The sequence below is a fragment of the Camelus dromedarius genome, chromosome 2 (genome assembly GCF_036321535.1).
Source record: "Camelus dromedarius isolate mCamDro1 chromosome 2, mCamDro1.pat, whole genome shotgun sequence".
Lineage (NCBI taxonomy): Eukaryota > Metazoa > Chordata > Mammalia > Artiodactyla > Camelidae > Camelus > Camelus dromedarius.
In genome coordinates, this window is record NC_087437.1 from 42,628,418 (window position 1) to 42,646,899 (window position 18,482).

The 18,482-nt window shown below is 38.3% G+C and overlaps 1 protein-coding gene across 1 annotated transcript in view; it reads right to left on the reverse strand.

Annotated features, from left to right (window-relative positions):
• Nucleotides 1-18,482, reverse strand: part of SPATA16 (spermatogenesis associated 16) — a 181,081-nt gene that overhangs the window by 63,895 nt on the left and 98,704 nt on the right. Inside the window, exon 4 of the mRNA XM_010976277.2 lies at nt 9,765-9,849. Coding sequence (XP_010974579.2) covers nt 9,765-9,849 — 85 coding nt within the window. The remainder of the gene's footprint in view (nt 1-9,764; nt 9,850-18,482) is intronic.

The following is an 18,482-nucleotide window of genomic DNA, read 5'->3' on the forward strand; positions in this document are numbered from 1 at the left end:
CACTCTTACAGCCGGTAGGGCTGAGGCCCGAGTGAAGTGTGCTGCCCCCTGCAGGGCACATTCTGAGGCACCGTCCCCCAATTCTTCCCTGACCTGGATGTCTGACACTGTTTTAGCAGGAGACAGATCTGTTTATTTCTCAGTGACAATTAGGGCTCTGAAGGCAGACAACCTCCGAAAAGGTGGCACTCGGACTAGAATTCACACTGAGGGGAAGTAACTGAATGTTCGACTCATTTTTCAAAGACAGCTTTGGCTCTTGCCATGGTTGTGTGGGACTGAGGAAGAGGGACAGTGCGGTGAGGAGGGAGGTGGGGGCAGGGAGACGCAGCCTCACCCACTTGACGGTCTGGCCAAATCAGTGCCACCAAATACGTATACCCGCACTGATACGTACGTGTGGATTTAACATGTGCATGGTTCAGGTTCCTTTCTCCCTCCCTCCCTCCCTCCCTCTCTTCTTCCTCCATTTCCTTCCTTTCTTCCTTCCTTCCCAATGCCTGAGACTCTCACAGACCATCCATAGAAAAACCACACAAAACTGTACAAACGGAAAATAATGTCACGGTCACTATCTCCTTTCTGGGAACACTCAACCTTGTATCGAATAGATGCCTCAATTATATCTTTCATTTAAAAGTGAACCTCGCCTCCTGGCACACTACCTCAAATAGCATCAAAGCAAAATGAAACACAGGCAGCGTTTAACAACGCTGGTAACCATAGAAACATATCATTAAAGAATATATAAACAGGAATGAATAATTAGAGGAGAAATTCATTTCTACATTTATCTTTTTCCAAGACCCAGGAAAAGCAGCTCTCTTATACCTCTCATCTTAATTTGGATGCTTCCTCTTTAGCCTGCCTTCTGACTGAAAAATATGAGAATTCATGAAATGAGAATTTTAATATTACCTAGCTTAATGGACAAGTCTCTTTGTAGGCAGGTGACTAAAAAACATTGCAAGGATGCCCATTGTTGTCTAGATATAACATTGAATGCAAGAGAGGACCCTGAGGCAGCCAAGGAATTTGCTTTGGGGATGGGAGGTGGGCAGGAAAACCTGACTTATATCATGGCGAGAAGGGGAGAGCAGTTGTTGATGTTTAAAAATGGAAGCACGGTTTGCCTCACTTACTGGGGGCATTTCTAGAGTGGAGCATGTAGGAGGGGAGGACTCTGGGGCTTGTGGATTATATCTGTGGCATTTTCAGGTAGTCAACATCACCTTTACAGCTCGTTGGCCACTCTACCTTTGCACCTAGGAAAGTCCTGCATAAACTCCATGGTTGGCTGAATTGGTCATTAACTTAAAAAATTATAAATGGTCTCAGAGAACATCTAGCCCATGGTTGTGCATCAGAATCACCTGGAAGGGGCAGTAGACAAATATGACTTTTAGGCCCTCACTCAACTCTGGGAATCCAATATTTCAGATGTTTTCCCAAGTGACTCTTATACAGATGGTCACTAGACCAGTGTTTGAGAACCATTTTCCTAAGCCAACTTCGTCATCATAAAACAGTATAAACTAAAGTCTAGAGCAGTTGTGGTAGATTGAGTTGTTGATCTCAACTTGCTCCCTCCCTAAAACGATATCACATCCACAGCTTTGTCATGGCTTTGCAGTAAGCAGAAGAGTCTTACTCCTTGTCCTTGGGCTTGACCATATGGTTTTCTTTGGCTAATGGGATGTTAGCAAGCATGGCAGGAGCAGAGGCTTAAAATGTGCCTTACTGGTTTTGCTTACTCTCAGAATCCTGCATTTTGCTGTAAGGACAGACATCAAGTAGTTACAGGTCAAAGGAGGATAAGAGACATGTGGATCACACTTGGGCCTCTTTGCAGCTTAGAGGTAAGCTTAGCAGAGCCCAGCTAAGACCAGCCTAGATCAGACAAACCCAAGCTAACTGGCTTATTATTATAAGTCACTGGGTCTCAGAGTGATTTGTTATATAGTATTATTGTAGCAGTAGCTGACTAATACAGGAATGAAGCGACTTCATCCAAAATTGAATCCTTGCATTGAAACTATTTAAGTTATATATCATGACTCTTAGGCTTGATCTCATTTACTGCTTTACATTGCCTGTTTCTTTTTGCTTCCTTTCCTCCACTGAGTTAAGCACAGATACCCATGAGCTTCATAAGGTCCTTCTGTTCGGTCTACTTTCCCTGTATTCCAGAACACGGTCACCTTTCCTCATCAGAGCTTACCTTTCCTTCCATCGTGTACCTTCAGGATTCTGTTTTCATGTTTCCGAAGAGACTAAGAAAGTCTCAAACTAATTCCCACACCTGTGTCAAGGGGTCACCAATTAACAGGTTAAACACTTCTAGATAAAATTTCTTTTTTTTAAGATTTCTTTTTCATATTACTTGGGGAGGACTAGAGACTTAATGCCAAATGGTGGGAATTTAAGCACAATATATGGCAATTGATAGGGAAAATATTTTTAGGTGAGTGGCTTTGGCGCTTCTCAAATTATATCTGATCTACATACTATAATCCCTTACTTGTTCTCAGACACTTCCTGTCCAAATATTTTATAAACTCTCTGCTTGACCGGCCAAATAAATAGACTATAAACGTAGGCCATTAAGAGAAATGCTCATATGGTACTTCTATTTTGTTCTCTCTGTGGAAAAATTTTTCACAGGGAAGCAAATCTTTAGAGAGAACACATTTTTTTCCCTTCTCCCGAACATGTAGGTGTTTTGTTAAAGATAATAAATTTTTGTTTTTTTAAAGATAAATTTTTTTTTTGTGGATCCTTGACCTTACTTTGCCTGTAATTTCATGTTGAAGATCTTATTTTTATTTGGAGGTTGAGATATCACACATTTTACCAGGTAAATGACTAATACTGGAATGATTTTACCCTATCAAGAAGATAAACAAAGAACTGGAATGAAAAAGGTAGCCTAAGAGATCAGCTTCCGTTCAGTGTTAAGCTGTCCTACACCATTCTCTGGTTAGTGCACAGAAATGCATTAGCGTGCTGCTACCTTGATAGCTACTTGTGAAAGAAGAAGCTAATAGCTAAAACCTTAGAATTTGCATGGAAAAATTTGTGAGCACAGAAATCAGTGAAGTAAAAAACTTCTGGAAAAAGGCAGTCTTCTCCAAATATTCTGATGAATCCCAAACTCAACTAAAGCACAAAAGGTATCCACAATTTAGAATTTAAAACACACAGACACACACACACATACTTGTCAAATTAATACAAGGACTGAATTTTTAAATTGAAAACAAAACAACTATTCCAAATTCTCAACTTTATTGGTTTGAGTTTCATGCAAAACCAGTATTTAATTTGGTTGACTGATTAACTTAACATATATGTTTACTAAGCTGCTTTTTGCAATTCACTTTGATGGTACTATAGAAGAAAACCAGATTAAGAAGGGGTGTCTAATTTAAGTACTAGTTGTTTTTCTTTGTAAATATTTTGTGCTGGAATTATATTGCTTTTGAAACAAGGTGATGTCTGTTTTGTTCACTGCTGTATTTCCCCTACATAGCACAGTGCCTAATGCAGTCACTAATGAGTGCTTCATAAATATTTGCTGAATGAGAATGAGTGACAGATACAATCTGAGAGTAGAGAAGAAAGCTATCCACTTAATTAAGAGGAGTCTGGAGACACTGGATTGGAAAGGTTTCCAGCTTGAATGACTGCAGTGCGGTTGGAGGAGGCACTACATGACACTATCATTCTGGGTGCTGTTTTTCACTTCGAGTGCTGGAAGCAGTAAATCTCTCCCGTTAGGCCCAATACCAAAGAGAAAAGGGGCTGTTGCAAAGAGTAGTGCAAGGGTCTTATCCTGTGGTCTGTGAACCCCTGAAAGCCATGGAAGGGCCTTAGGGGACTACACACTATGCACCATCTTGCTCAAGCATGTCCCTGGGGAAAATCTTTAGTTTGTCAGTGCTGCCAGCTCCTGATTTTGTCCTTTGAAATATTTCTTTTTGGTGAGCTCTCTTTGGAAACCATTTAGGCCATTGATATCTGTAAGATGGTGCACATTTCAATGCCAAATACAACTTGAATTGGATGGAAAGTCTTGGTATTCTCTGCACAGATGGAGGACCCGAGAAGTTGGCACTGCCTCAGCTTCTGCTGCTTCACTGAGGAAAGATGCTCCACATGTCAGGCTTTTTACATGGGCTTGTGTTGGTGTCAACAACCCTTCCAACAATCCCCAAAGAGGTCTTTCTACTTCTGTGAAAACCTTCAACTTCCTCAGAGCCAAGAACTCAAATCAGTGCCTTTTCAGTAAATCTTTGTCAAGATACAAGAGCACCCCATGAGATTCTTTTCTATGAGAGAATTTTGTTGGCAATCCAGAGAAGAGATTTAGGAGAGATTTGGTTTGGTTAATTCCTTAAAATTTTTAAGAGAAAAGAAAACCCCATCTTAGAACAAATTGGTGGTGAGAAGTTCATTCTAGGACTAGCTTTATAATGGCTCATATCTTAGTCACATAAATGAGGCAAATCTTTTGATTGAAATGCTGAATTTACTATCAGAAATATTGCTGAAGAATAATGAGCTTTTTTGGTTGGGCTTCTATTCTAAATGAGGTGACTGGATGAAAAAGATGAATTTTCCAATGCTGAAGGTGAGACTGACAAAGTCTTAAGAGTTTCTGGGGACAAAAATCTACAGACACTCTGCAAATGGCTTATCTCTTATGAGTGTTACTTTTTGTCCAGATGACTTTAAAATTGAAACCCATTGCTGACAGAGATAGCCTTGATGTTAAAGAGTTAATAAAGATAATCTGAGGACAAAGGAAATGATGTAACATGAATTCGGGGATTTCTTGACACATGAAGCACATGAGATATCGTGAGCTACAGGAGCTCTGACTCCATTTGCTACTAGAGACTTTGTGAAGCAGAATTTTACCTCTTATTGCCCTCAAATGGAACGTTGACACTGATGCAGTGTCAAATATGGTATTTCAGGTTCTTATTCTAGAAAAATTGTATAACGTTCTCACAAGCGTGGAAAAGCCATGATTCTCTGTCAGTGCTGCTTTAGGAACTAGGTGTAGATCAATTTCCAATGCAAGTTGATAAGTAAGAAGCACATTTCTTCTGTGTATGTGTTTATGAGTATTTTCTAGTTGATGCTTGTCATCTGAATCAGACTCTCAGAGGGGTTTGTGACTGAAAGAAAGAAAGGAAAAAAAGAAAGAATTTAAAAAGAACAGTCAAAGTAGGGCATGAGCTGATCAGGCAGCTTGCCCCTGTTTAGTGCGGTTGCTCTGTACTTGGTTGGTGGGAGTTCTGCAACAAAATTAGCTGTTACTGCCTTTTTTCACTCCACTTTGCTAAGTGATGCAGACCAGAGTTGGTTCTGTTCCTCACGTTGCAGGAGATAAAGCTGCACGTAAGATAACCCACACAGCTGAGAGCAGGGCTGAAAACAAAGGTGAGAAAACAGGAAAAGTAAACAGGCGTGGAAGAGGATGCCTTGTTTGGTTTTGTTTTTTGGTGCTATTAAATCTAGCTCTGCTCTTGGCGCTATTAAATCTAGTCCTGGATCTAAGGGACTGGGGCCTTGGGAAGTGCACTAGAGTTTACTCTAAAATTCTTCTTGGAATAAAACTATTACTTCAGGAGCAATATTCAAATACACAAGAATCACTGCTTCAAAATGGCTAATTTCCAGCCTGACTAGGGACTTTCTGTTTTTGCTAATTAGTTCAGAATTGTGATGAAGTCTGAGGGTGTTTGAGAAGAAGAGAGTGGCTGATAACAGAAGATGAGTGTCAGGTAACAGAAGCATGAATGCAAGTACGGTTGACAAGTTATTTCCAACCCTCTCTAGTTCTGCAGAGGTGATACTATTGTAGAATAACATGTGCAAACACTTTTATTCAAAGTGATATATCCCAGTATGAGCTATCATATAGTATAGAGCTTTATGCCTTTTTTTTTTCTTGCTGAGTTGATGATATGAAAAATAGTCCTAATACAGCTGAAAGGTGTTCTTGAGCTCACCAAAGCAATGGTCTATTTTTCTGCATTTGAGAGTTTGTAAGTCAGTAATGTAGGAGAGTAAGTGTAGACTGGTTCTCAAATTTTTACATTCTGAAATTTCCATTTCCTGTTTAAGATCACTAAATGAATAACTGGCCAGGGTGGTAGGGATTGTATGTGGTTGAGAGGCAGATATATAGTAACTTCTCCACTTACAAAGATAGTGAAAATAGCCCCTCTGTTCAGTCTCTTCAGTTTTAATGGCTGTCTACAATATACATGCAGACATAATTTCTAGCCTCTGATGTGTAGGGCATTTTTACATTCAACAGTGTAATTGCCATGGTGGTTTGAGGCAGCCCTGTCTTTAAAGTTGATATGAACTGGGGACTCTGGCAATATTCCAAAACCTACTTTTGATTTAGAACAGAGCAGGGTTTGGGGAGTGGGGAGATATATGCATTTGAATTAAGATGAGGGAGAGACTGGCTAGCAGAAAGAAATATATAACTGTTGAGACATTGGTGTGGTATGCTAAGCTGATGTTGGGGCTAGTTAGAGGAGTTTAGTTCATGAAACTTATCTTCAGGATGCCTTTTCTAATTCTGTTACTTTTTTTCCTTAAATTTTGTGACACTTATTTTTTTTATTGAAGTATAGTTGATGTACAATATTTTAAGTTACAGGTGTATAAGAATGTAGTGATTCACAATTATTAAAGGTTATGCCCATTTATAGTTATTATAAAATATTAGCTGTATTCCCTGTGCTATAAATATATCCTTGTAGCTTATTTTATACATTATAGTTTGTACATCTTAATTCCTGCCCTACATTGCCCCTTCCCTCTCCCCACTGTTAACTAACCTCTAGTTTGTTCTCTATATCTGTGAGTCTGCTGCTTTTTTGTTATCTTCTCTAGTTTGTTGTATTTTTTAGATTCCACATATAAGTGATATCATACTGTATTTGTCTTTCTTTGTCTGACTTATTTCACTTAGCGTAATACCCTCCAGGTCCATCCATGGTGCTGCAAATGGCAAAATTTTCATTCTTTTTTATGGCTGAGTAGTATTCCATGGTGTATATATATGTCGCATATTCTTTATCCATTCATTTGTTGATAGACATTTAGGTTGCTTCCATATCTTGGCAATTGTACATAATGCTGCTATGAACATTGGAGTGTATGTATCCTTTTGAATTAGTGGTTTTGTTTCTTTTTGTATGTATACCCAGGAGTGGAACTGCTGGGTCATATGGTAGTTCTGTTTTTAGTTCTTTGAGAAACCTCCACACTGTTTTCTGCAGTGGCTGCACCAATTTATGTTTCCAGCAACAGTGTATGAGGCTTCCTCTTTTTTTTACATCCTTGCCAACATTTGTTATTTGTGTTTGTTTTTTTTTTTTTTGATGGTAGCCAATCTGACAGATGTGAGGTCATCTCTCATTGCAGTTTTGATTTGCATTTCCCTGGTAGTGATGTTGAGCATCTTTTCATGTGCCTACTGGTCATCTGCATGTCTTCTTTGGAAAAATGTCTATTCAGGTCTTCTGCTCATTTTTTAATTGGGTTGTTTGTTTTTTGATGTTGAGTTGTATGAGATGTTTATATATTTTGGATATAAATCCCTTATTGATCATATCATTTGCAAATATTTTCTCCCATTCAGTAGGTAGTGTGACATCATATTTGGATGTGCCTGATAATATAAGATTTTAGAGCTGAAATGGGCTTTAAGAACAGACCTTCTCAAACACCTTATGCTGGTCATTTCTTATTTTTTAGCTGAAGTTCCTCCAGAAACTAGCTTGCTTTTTAGGTTAGATGTTGCTGTTAGAACTTGTACTGGATCACACATGACTTCCAGACAAGGATCCTTTTTCAATAACCAAGTTGTTTCAAATTAAAGAAGAAAAAGAGAATACAAAGACAACTAGGTTTTTTAAAAATTATCTTTTATTAGTGCAGAATAGTAAAATAGTAGTATTAGTTTTATTCCTTTTTTGTATAGCAAACATGGATGTGTTGGTAAGTAGAGGTTATTTATTTTTAGTTTGAGATAAGTAAAATAGGGGTACTAATGCATTTTGAAGGTTAAAGGAAACAGAAAAAACATTTATTTACAAAACTTATTTACAAAAATAGATCCAACATTGGATCTATTTTTCCTGGTTCAATGTAGAACACATAATAGGCACTCAATATATGTTTGTTTAATGAATGAATAAATTAAAACATTCATTTGGGACCTAGTATATATGTCAGGCCTGCTTAATATCATCTAACCCTTAAGATTCAGCTCCTTTCCTACCTTTTTCCAAAAGCCTCTGAAATTCTTTAATAAAACTACCTCTTTCTCTACTATGTCTATAGCCCATATTATTTGCTTATTTTTCACATCTAGCAATTCTTTACTGCTATTTACTTACGTACATATTAGCAACTACTACTGTCTTGTGTGTTCCAGATTCCTGCAGAAAAGTCTCAAACTTATCAGCAAATTAATAATTTTTTTCTGAGATTAAACTTTTTTCTACTTGAAGGTCAACTTACAGGTTACTTACTTATATTAGGACTAATTTAAATCTTTATTTTTTACAATAGGTAAATTGAGCTCTAAATATTTAGATGGAACTATATAAATTACTGAGAATGTTATATGGTAAACCTAATACTATATTGTCCAATGAAGATAACATGTGATATAGGGACAGAAAGCTAGTGGCCAAGGCACAGTAGTGAAAATCTGGGAAAAATCAAGAAGCAGCAGAAGATTGTTGACAATTATTTCTCACTTTCATAGTGTTTTAGCACCTCTTATTCTATTTGGTTGAAAAGTTCATATTCAATTAAATTAAACAATTTTGAAATACAAAGAAAAAAGTTCCCACACAGTCTGGAGAGGAGGAGATATAGGGGGTGGAGTTGGCTTCTGTACTTGATTTTCAAATATTTGAAAAAATTTCATTTGAAAGTGGGTTTCCATTTGGTCCGTGTGGCTTCACTGGAAACCACTTGATGGAAGTTTTAAGGGAGTAGAAATCCACTTTAAATGAGGAGAACAGTTTAATAATTAGCAAATTTTTTCTTGGAGATAAGTGAGCTCTTCACTTTGAATCTATTTCAGTGGAAAGTCATTGACAGTTTGTGGGAGAAGGATAGGATAGGATTGTACATTGTGAAGGAAATGGAACTAGTAAATTCTAACTTATAATTCTAAGAAATTATGACTTTCTTCTTGACATGTAGTTGACCTTTGGTATGACTTCTTGCTTCCATTTTGAATAATAAATAAGAAAGAAGATCTGCAGTTTGTTATTGTATTGTTATTCAAATACTGCGTGTTACTCCACAAATACGATGAATCTCCGTATTTTCATTTATTATGTAATTGGTATTACTCCTAGCAATCTTTTACAGGTCATAGATCAAGAAGAATCTATGAAAATACAATGTTCATATTTTAGAGGATCATGTCATTATAGCAGCATGCCTGGGAAACTAGTTCCTGGGATGTCTAAAATTTATATTGGGTTGTAAAACTGAAGTATGGGCCAAGGGTTAACAACCTTGAATTTTGCCCTTAAAATTAGTCTCCGAAAATCTACTTCATTATAAATACATTACTACTGAGTAGTGTTCTTCTGATTGATATGCCCAGAGCTACCTTTTTCAGCAGTCTTTGAAGCACCAATCCTTCATTTTGGTTCTAAAAATGAAATGGGCTCCATCTCCCTAGTTGGGACATCAGTTTTTACCTGCCAATACAGTTTGATGAGCTTGCTTATACACTGTTCACTTCCTCCACAGAGCCAGAACATGTAGTCAGCAATCATGGCACTCCTACGAACAAGGACAGATTTTTTTTTAAAAACAAATTTATAGGACAGAAGGAAGACCATAACAGGCAGTATATATAAATACTGAAGAAGATTTTGTAATGTATAAATTTGACTAGGCTAATATTAAGCAAAGCAGAAGGCACATTTTAGAATGTAGAAAGTAGGTCTTTCTTTTTTTTTGGTAGCTAAACTAAAAGTATAAGAGAAGGAACACGCCATTTGTCTTCTGTGTGATTTTTCTGTTTGTACAGTATAAGAATATTTAAAGACTATGAGAGAATGCTTTGTTTTGGTTACCTCTTATTAAGCTTCAGAGCACTTATAGAGTAACCCGTATTTTGTGGACTCTAGAATGCCTTCCAACCTAGCAGAGCATAGATAGCTAACTATTGTATATTTAAGCATATCTTAGATTTTACCCAAGTTAAAGATTATTCACCTCTGATTTAACTAGCCTCCTTAAAATTGAAAATAAAAAAATTCCAATTGAACAAACACTCCCCTCCCCCAGCCTTTGTGCTTAATTGAATTAGTTTTAGAATCTAGTGTGTACAACCATCGCATTAGTCTTATTAAGCTGAGAGGATATTAAAAACTATTGTGCAATGGATATTAATTCATTGCTTAGCACCCTTTGGAAAAACAGTTTACTTTTATGACTGTTTCTCTGCTAGACCTCTCTATTTCTTTCCTCCAGAGATTCCAAATCTAATTAAATGTGACTAGAAGTAATTCCAAATTGTCACGTTGGCCAATTAAACATATAATAATCCTGTGTACCTAATCACTAGGACCAAAAGTTTGTTTATTTAAGCAGACCTATCACTGTGTACCTTGAACGTTTTTCTTATCTTTGCCTGCAGATACGTGTTGTTTCTTGACATCATTGAAAATTGAATTAGACATTTTCCTCCCCTAAATATGGGTTGTTTAAGGCACAGCAGCTGGAAACTTACTGGGGTGCTCTGCTGAAGAATTAGAATGTTTAGATTCTTGCTCAGGACAGACAAAAATTAGGACTCTTAAAGATCAACCTTGGGAAAAAGATACCATTTGAAGGATTATTCAGCTCAGTATTTCTCTCTTTACACATGTGTTATTGGAAAGAAGCTGCCCACTGACATTTCAAAATTAATGACAGTAATTTAAGAATAACTAATCTTTTAGGAATCCTTTTATATTTTTCAAAGCCCTAGTTTAGCAAGATAAAGTGAGCTAGCAGGTTTTGATGTCACATGAACACATATGAGGTAGAAAACAAGTTGTAAAAATCAGGCTAGAGAGGAGCACTAGTAAACCTCAAATATTTGCATTTTGATAGAAACGCTTGGAAAAATTTTCTTCCTGTGACAACCTAAAAAGTCACTCTACTTGACATTTGGTGCCTGTCCCCTAGTAGATACCCATTTAACAAGCTAAGAAATTGAGGAAAAACATAAAATCTCACTCTGAGGGGCAGCACACGCTGTATTCACAGAAGCTGGGTACTCTTAAGTGATGGCTTGATTCTACACTCTGATTCCTCCTGCCGTCAGCATTTGGATATGTAAATACGGCTGAAACAAACACTGCTAAATGAGGACACCAGGCATTAGTTAAAACAGGGCTGGGCAACCTTTTTCGGTAAAGGGTCAGACAGTAAATATTTTAGGCTTTGTGGGCCATACCTACTCCCCGTTGCCTTTCGGAAGCAGCTGTAGGCAATAAGTAAACAAATGACTTTATTTACAAAAAAAAAAAAGTGCTCGGCCAGATTTGGCATAGTTTGCCTAATTCTAAGATCAACAGATTAGGTTGAGCAACAGGTGGCAAGCATTGGTATAATTGTCAGTCAGCAGTCAGATGTCAGCTTCTATGCATTCTGGCCATGGGTCCCCTCAGATGTTTCAGGGAGAACGTACATATCGTACTGAAATTATTGATCAGATTTGGAAAGAAACTTTATACTTTTGAAACATGGAAAAACTGTAAAAGACAATCCTGTATCATAGACACAGTGTAGAGTTAAGTAAAATCTAAATCCACTGTTTCTATCACATTAGTGATTGCCATCCTTGGATTGGAATAACTGAAAAAAGAGAAAGTAGGTCACCACAGTGGGTTTCTAGGGCTTTCCTGCATTTTTAAAGCTTCCGATGATTTGGTTTTGAGTTCACCATTGTACAATTAGGAGTTTTCGCATTTTTATTAATGTTTTCCAAAAGTTGCTTTTTCTACTATAATGTGTTGTCAAATTGCTGCTTTCTTAAGTATGATTTTCTTATATCCAGGGGTTCAGGGTTTGTTTTTTTTTTCCCCCAAAGGAATACATGTTCAAATCTGTATTGAAATAAGGGAGGAATTAAGATTCATTGAAATTTGTTACCTGCCCTCAGTGAAACACAATTATTAGAATTTTTAAAAGATACTAGTGTTAAGTAACTATACATGGGTTTCATAAAGCTACACATTTACTGAGAAGTTTTCCATACGTACACTGTGTTTCCTCCAGTACCTGGCACAGAGCTGTAGGAAAACGATTTAGGTTGTAGTTGCTCCAATCCCACTTTCTGCCCACGGAAGTGGCGGTTATGCTTCCACCACCCACCTTCCTTTGTCTGGTGCCCTATCATGGCTCTGTCCTACAGTCCAGCCTCTGTGAATCAGTATAAAACTCAGTGGGAGAATACGAAAAGGGCATGGAAATAACATTATACCACACAATATTTGTGAGGCAAGAGATAGGGGTTTTCCATCATGCTGAATTTCTCAAGGGCAAAGATAATTAATTAATTAATTAACCCAGAGAATCTACAAGGAGTCAAATAGCTTGTGGGAGCCTGGTTTTGGCTGACTCACTTCATGAATCAAAGGAAAACAATGATCACTTACTCTTCCTACTTTTCTTCTGTTTTCCTTTAGACCAGTATCCTAGATGCTGGTCAGTGCAATTCAGCATTGCTTCTAAATGTCTGCATTTCATTGTCTGTATTCTATTCAGCTTCCTTTTATTAATCTACTGAATGTTGTAGCTGCATGGGACTGTGAGATCATGTCAGCCAAACCCCTTTGATGGTCGGTGGTTTAGTATCTGTCAGTTTTGAGCCTTTACTAAGTGCTAAGCACCACAGTAAGCACTTTACACGGCGGAGTGTGAATCTCGCCCACCCACAGGCCTGCACCAGATCTCATCCCACCTTCCCACCCATGGAAACTGCTCCAGAAAGTCTTTCTCTTTCTCTCCTTCCCCCTCGCTCTCTCTTTAAATTTCTCCTTTTCTCTTGGAAGTTTTCTACCAACACACAAAAATGTTGTTCTTCCTACCACCTTAAAACAAACGAAACACCCAAAAGCCTCTCTTGATCCACTTAACTTCCAGTTATCATCTCAGTTCTTTCTTTTTCTTAAAAAAAACACACAACACAAAACACAGAATGCAAGCAAACAAAAGAACAAAAACCCTCCTCTGGAACTCACTCCAGCAAGGCTCTTATTCCTACCACTTCACTGAAACTGCTCTTGTCAGTGTGCCTAATTGTCTCCACACTCCTAATGCAGTGGCTCAATTCTCAGTCTTCATTTTACACATACTCTCAGGTACAGCTGATGTGATTGTTCCTCCAGTATCCGCGTCCCCTCGTGGCTTCCACAACTCTGTTCTTTATGGTTTCCCTCCTGTCTTACTGGTTGCTCTTTTCAGTCTCCTTTGCTGGCATCTCCTCATCTCCCTGGACTCCTAACTTTGGAGTTCCCCAGTGCACAACACTTGGACCCCTTCTCTTTCTGTAATCAGTCCCTTAGTGGTCTCACCAGTTTGTAGCTCTAAACACCGTCTGTGGGTTGACAACTCTTACATTTATACCCTGAGTTTAATGCTCTTCTTAGCTCTCCAGACTCAAAAGTTGCCTTCTTGACGCCTCTACTTAGATACCTAATAGGTATTTTGAACTTATTTCTATATCTGAGACCCTGATCTTCCTTGCTTCCTCTCCCCCAGTCTCTAGTAGTCCTCTTCATCCATCCAATTTCTCAGGTGAAAAATCTTGGAGTCATTATTGACTCCTTTCTTTTTCTCATTCCCCATCCAATAACTGGTCAGGTTATCTTTAACCTGTTTCAGAATCCTGCCACTTCTCAGCATTTCCAGCGTTGCCATGTGGTCCATCATGTCTCACCACGATGACCACAGCAGCCTCTAAACTGGACTCCCTGCTTCCCACTACATCAGTGCTCAACACAGCAGCCAGAACAATTCCATTCAAATTACTGCACCAGAGTAGGTCCCTGCTGTGCTTAAAACTGCAGGGGCTTCCTATCTCACTCAGAGTGAAAACCAGTCTTGAAAATGGCATTTGAGCCTCATGCCAGGTGGTCACATGTTAATTCTCTGACCTCATTTCCTACTTGGTCCTGCTTTCCTCATAAAGAGGAAACACTGTTGCCTCTGGGGTTTTGCACCTGTCGGCCCCTGTCCTAGAGTTCTCTTTCCCGAGTCACCCCCTGCTCACTTCCTTCAGGTCGTTATCGGGTGTTACTCTCTCGGTAAGGACCGCCCAGGCACGCTCCAATACTACCCATACTCTCACTTGTTTTTACCTTTTCCACAGTCCTTATCGCCATCCCACGTAGTGGTTATTTTGTTATTAATTTTGGTCATGTTTATGGCTGTCTTCCTCTACAGTAGGGCTTCACAAATTATGGGCTGTGGGTCTGCGAGTTGTGTTTGTAAAGTTCTACTGCAACATAGCAATGGGCGGTCGTTTGTGCATTGTTTATGTGTTGTCTTTGACTACTTTTGTGTTACAGTGGCAGAGTTGAATGATTACGGCAGAGACCTCATGGCCCACAAAGTGTAAACTATTTACTGTCTGGCTCTTTACTAGGGTGTAAGCTCCCTGAAGGCAGGGATTTTTGTTTGTTTTAGTCGCTGCTCTGTCTGCAATGTCCAGAGTAGTGCCTGGCACTGTTAGTGCGGCAGTCACACGATAAATATTTGTTGGCTAAACGACAAAACATTATTTAAACTAAAAAAATCAAATTCTTGTTACCAAAAACCTGAGGTCTACCGAGTTACATGGTTTACTAGGATTGTAACACAAGCAGCCTGGTCCTAGGGCTGCCTCACTGTCTATATTTAACAAAATGCTCTTGTAGTGGAGGTGACATGAGAACAAAGGGAGAGATTGGGCTTTGCCAGTTTAATTTGTCCAATGTAGAGTCCAGTACATTTAGCTCATATGAGAGCTTAATGAATGCTAATGGATGCTGATGTATTTATTACATAAATTAAAGAGAAAAGGTACCAGGGAGCCCAGGGGCCTGATGTGTTGTATTTAAAATTATTTTTTAACATGATATCTTCTGTCACGTGTCAACAATTATTTTTCTGCAAGCAGATCTGCTATTCTTTTGATACTATATTTGAATTCATTTTATAAAAGTCACACTTACTTTACTTAATACATCTGTTAAATGTAAAAGGGTCAGAATCTGGCTTTCAAATATGTATGCATCTAAAATAAAAGATTTTTATGTCACGAACTCAGCTTATTGTGAACCAAATCCTATTTCTAGACAGTGGCAAATACACAATAAAAGACTTTGATGTATTATTTATAAGATAGGTATAAGTTTTGTTTTCCAAATTAATACTATAAAAGGATCATTCATGCCAGGTGAATTTACACATTGCATATTCCTGAACAGACTGTGCCATTCTGAAAGTATGAGAATGTGTTACTGGCATTTCTCAAGGCCTCTGTTCAGATTCAAAATTTATAGCATTTCTACTCAGTGTGGCCACATGGTGGTGTAAAACAATAAGATATGGGTAAACAAAGACGATCACAGCACACCATCAGCTGTGTGGTCTCGCTGGGCTGACTGGCTGGGACATTGAAAAGTCATTCGTTCAGCACCTTGCCTTTGGGCAGGATCACACTTAAACCTTTCAAATGAGACTGATGAGAATCTACTCTGTTTTAAAGACCTCCACAGAAGGACATTGCTCTACTTTGCTCACTGATTCCAGAGTTTCACAGCCATGCAGAGCATCTTCTGCAGTTTTAGTCTGTGAGCTTCAGTTTTCTATTCAGGGTTAATGCAACCCCAACTAGACCTGAATAGTGGTTCTACATATCCTCTCAATAATTTATTAATCTTCTCTTCCCTGGGTTATTAATTGACTCCAGTTGCTTTCATCTTTCTCCATGGCTCCCCCTTTTTTTTTTGATGCTAGTCAGTTTCCTGGTTGTCTTTTCACCTTATTTAAGTATCTCCTTTTCTTTCTTCTACAACTGGAAATTGACCTCTCTCCAAAGTCTAAGGATAATCTTCTGGGGTTTGTATGCAGCTGTTTCATTTATGTAACTGGCATTGGTACTTCTCAGACGTGTGTCTATCAAGATGGTTCTAACTACAGAATTCTTTATTTTCGACATATTTAGGAAGTTGTTTCCTTTTTCCTGTACTTAAAAAAGCTCAAGAACATATGTATGTACATGCCATTAATTTTTTAAGTTAATACTAATTCAGTATTCCTTTTGAATACAAATACATACTAATATTAAAAGAGATTATATTCTGATTGGGAAGAGTGCCACACTAGCAAATTAACTCACGCAAACACATACACACACACACGCATACACACACAAAAAGCCTCTTTCTGCAGGCTCATGTATTTTCTACTTAGCAGTCAGCCACAGTGATCTTTACAAAATGTAACTGTAGATTACCTCACTAAAATCCAAGCTCCTACCATGGCCTACCACTTTTGTAATACGCTATCCTTATTTTCCTCTTCAACACATTTTCCATCACCCTCCAGTCAACTGTGGCTTATTCAATTGCTCAGAGCAAATACGAAATTTCCCACCTTGGGGCATTTGTGCATGTGGTTCCTCCGGCCTGGAATCTATTCCCTCAATTATTCATCTGGCTGCTGCTTCTCAAGATTTCGGCCTTTTAGGATTTAGCTTAAACATTGATAACCTCTTCAGTGAGGCCTACTCTGACCATTTTATCTAAATAAGTTCTGCCCTACCCCAACCAGAACCTTATCCTTTTCCTGCATAAGTCTCATATCTTGTAATTATTTGTTGGTGTACTTGTTTATTACCTTCTTTCCCTAAACCTGTATTGTTTGATATAGTTGCCACTAGCTATATGTGGCTGTTTACATTTAAGTGAATTAAAATTAAAATAGAAAAATTCAGTGTCTCAGGTACACAAAGCACATCTCAAGTGCTCAGTTGTCACCTGTGGCTGGTGGCTATTGTATTGAATGACAGAACATCCCCATCAACTCTGGAAGCACCGGTCTAGACTAAGCCACAGGAGGCTACCATTATAGTGCCTCTTACAATACCTGGTAAGTAGTGGGTGCTTGTGGTGACTAATTTTATGTGTCAGCTTGACTGGGGTATGGTGTGCCCAGATATTTGATTAAATATTATTCTGTGTTTGCTTTTGGGTGGTGTTTTTGGGTGAGATCAGCATTTAAGTACATAGGCTGAGTGAAGCAAATTGCCCTCCCCAGTGTGGGTATGGCTCATCCAATCTGTTGAAGGCCTGAGTAGAGCAAAAAGCTGAGTAAGTGTGGATTCACTTTCTGATTGTCTTCAAGCTGAGACAGGTCTTCTTCTTCCTTTGGACTCAGACTTGGATTGGATCTTAGATACCATTGGCTCGTGGGGTCTTAGGCCTTTAAACTCAGACCAGAACTATAGCCCTGGTCTCTTGACTCTTCAGCTTGCCAACTACAGATCCTAGGACTTCTCAGTCCCCATTATCACATAAGCCAATTCCCCATATATTTATCTCCTATTGGTTCTGTTTCTCTGGAGAACCCAGCTAATATGGTGCTCAGTAATTTATATCTGCTTTTGTTTGCACTTTTCCCTGGTCATCCTCTCGCCCACTCCACTACTCCTAGTCATTTGAGGTTCATCAGGAGGCTCAGCCTGTACAACTGTGGGTTCATGTATTTCAGTAGTTGATGGACATTGAAGAGGTTATAGTTTGGTTTCTAGACTTTTATAACACAGTCTGCCTCTGTGCCTTATTGCCCAGTTCTAATAGCTGAATGTTATCCCTGAGACCAGGGGTCTACCTTTTGCAGACTAAATCCAATTAATATGTTCCTACCTTGATTATCATTCCAGATATGGTTATTCTGGAGTTCTAGCCACACTTGCTCCTGCAAGATTTCCCAGTTAATGGATGAGAATTATTCTTGAAGTTCAAAGCCTGTCTCTTAGCCTGGAAATTCAAATACTGCCTATCCGTAGATTCTCAATTGATGCCCATCATAAACAATAATAATAGTACTGTTATTTGTAATAGCAACCAATATTTATTGAATGCTTACCATATATATAGAAATTGGTTTTACATCTCATTTAATTCTTACAACCAAGCTATGAGATTAGAAAACTGAGATTCTTCAAATTTAGGAGGCTAACTTTCTAAAAAGATGGTAAAAGGGTCAGAATTGAAACAGATATATTTCTCATCAAAATTTGGCCTTTTAACCATGGTTCTGTACTATTCTCATGTTGCCATTCTTTTCCTGAGCATTTTTTACAAGACTTTATTATCTTTTGTTGGACTTCCATGATGCTAATTTCTTGCTAAACTGTCAACCACTGATGC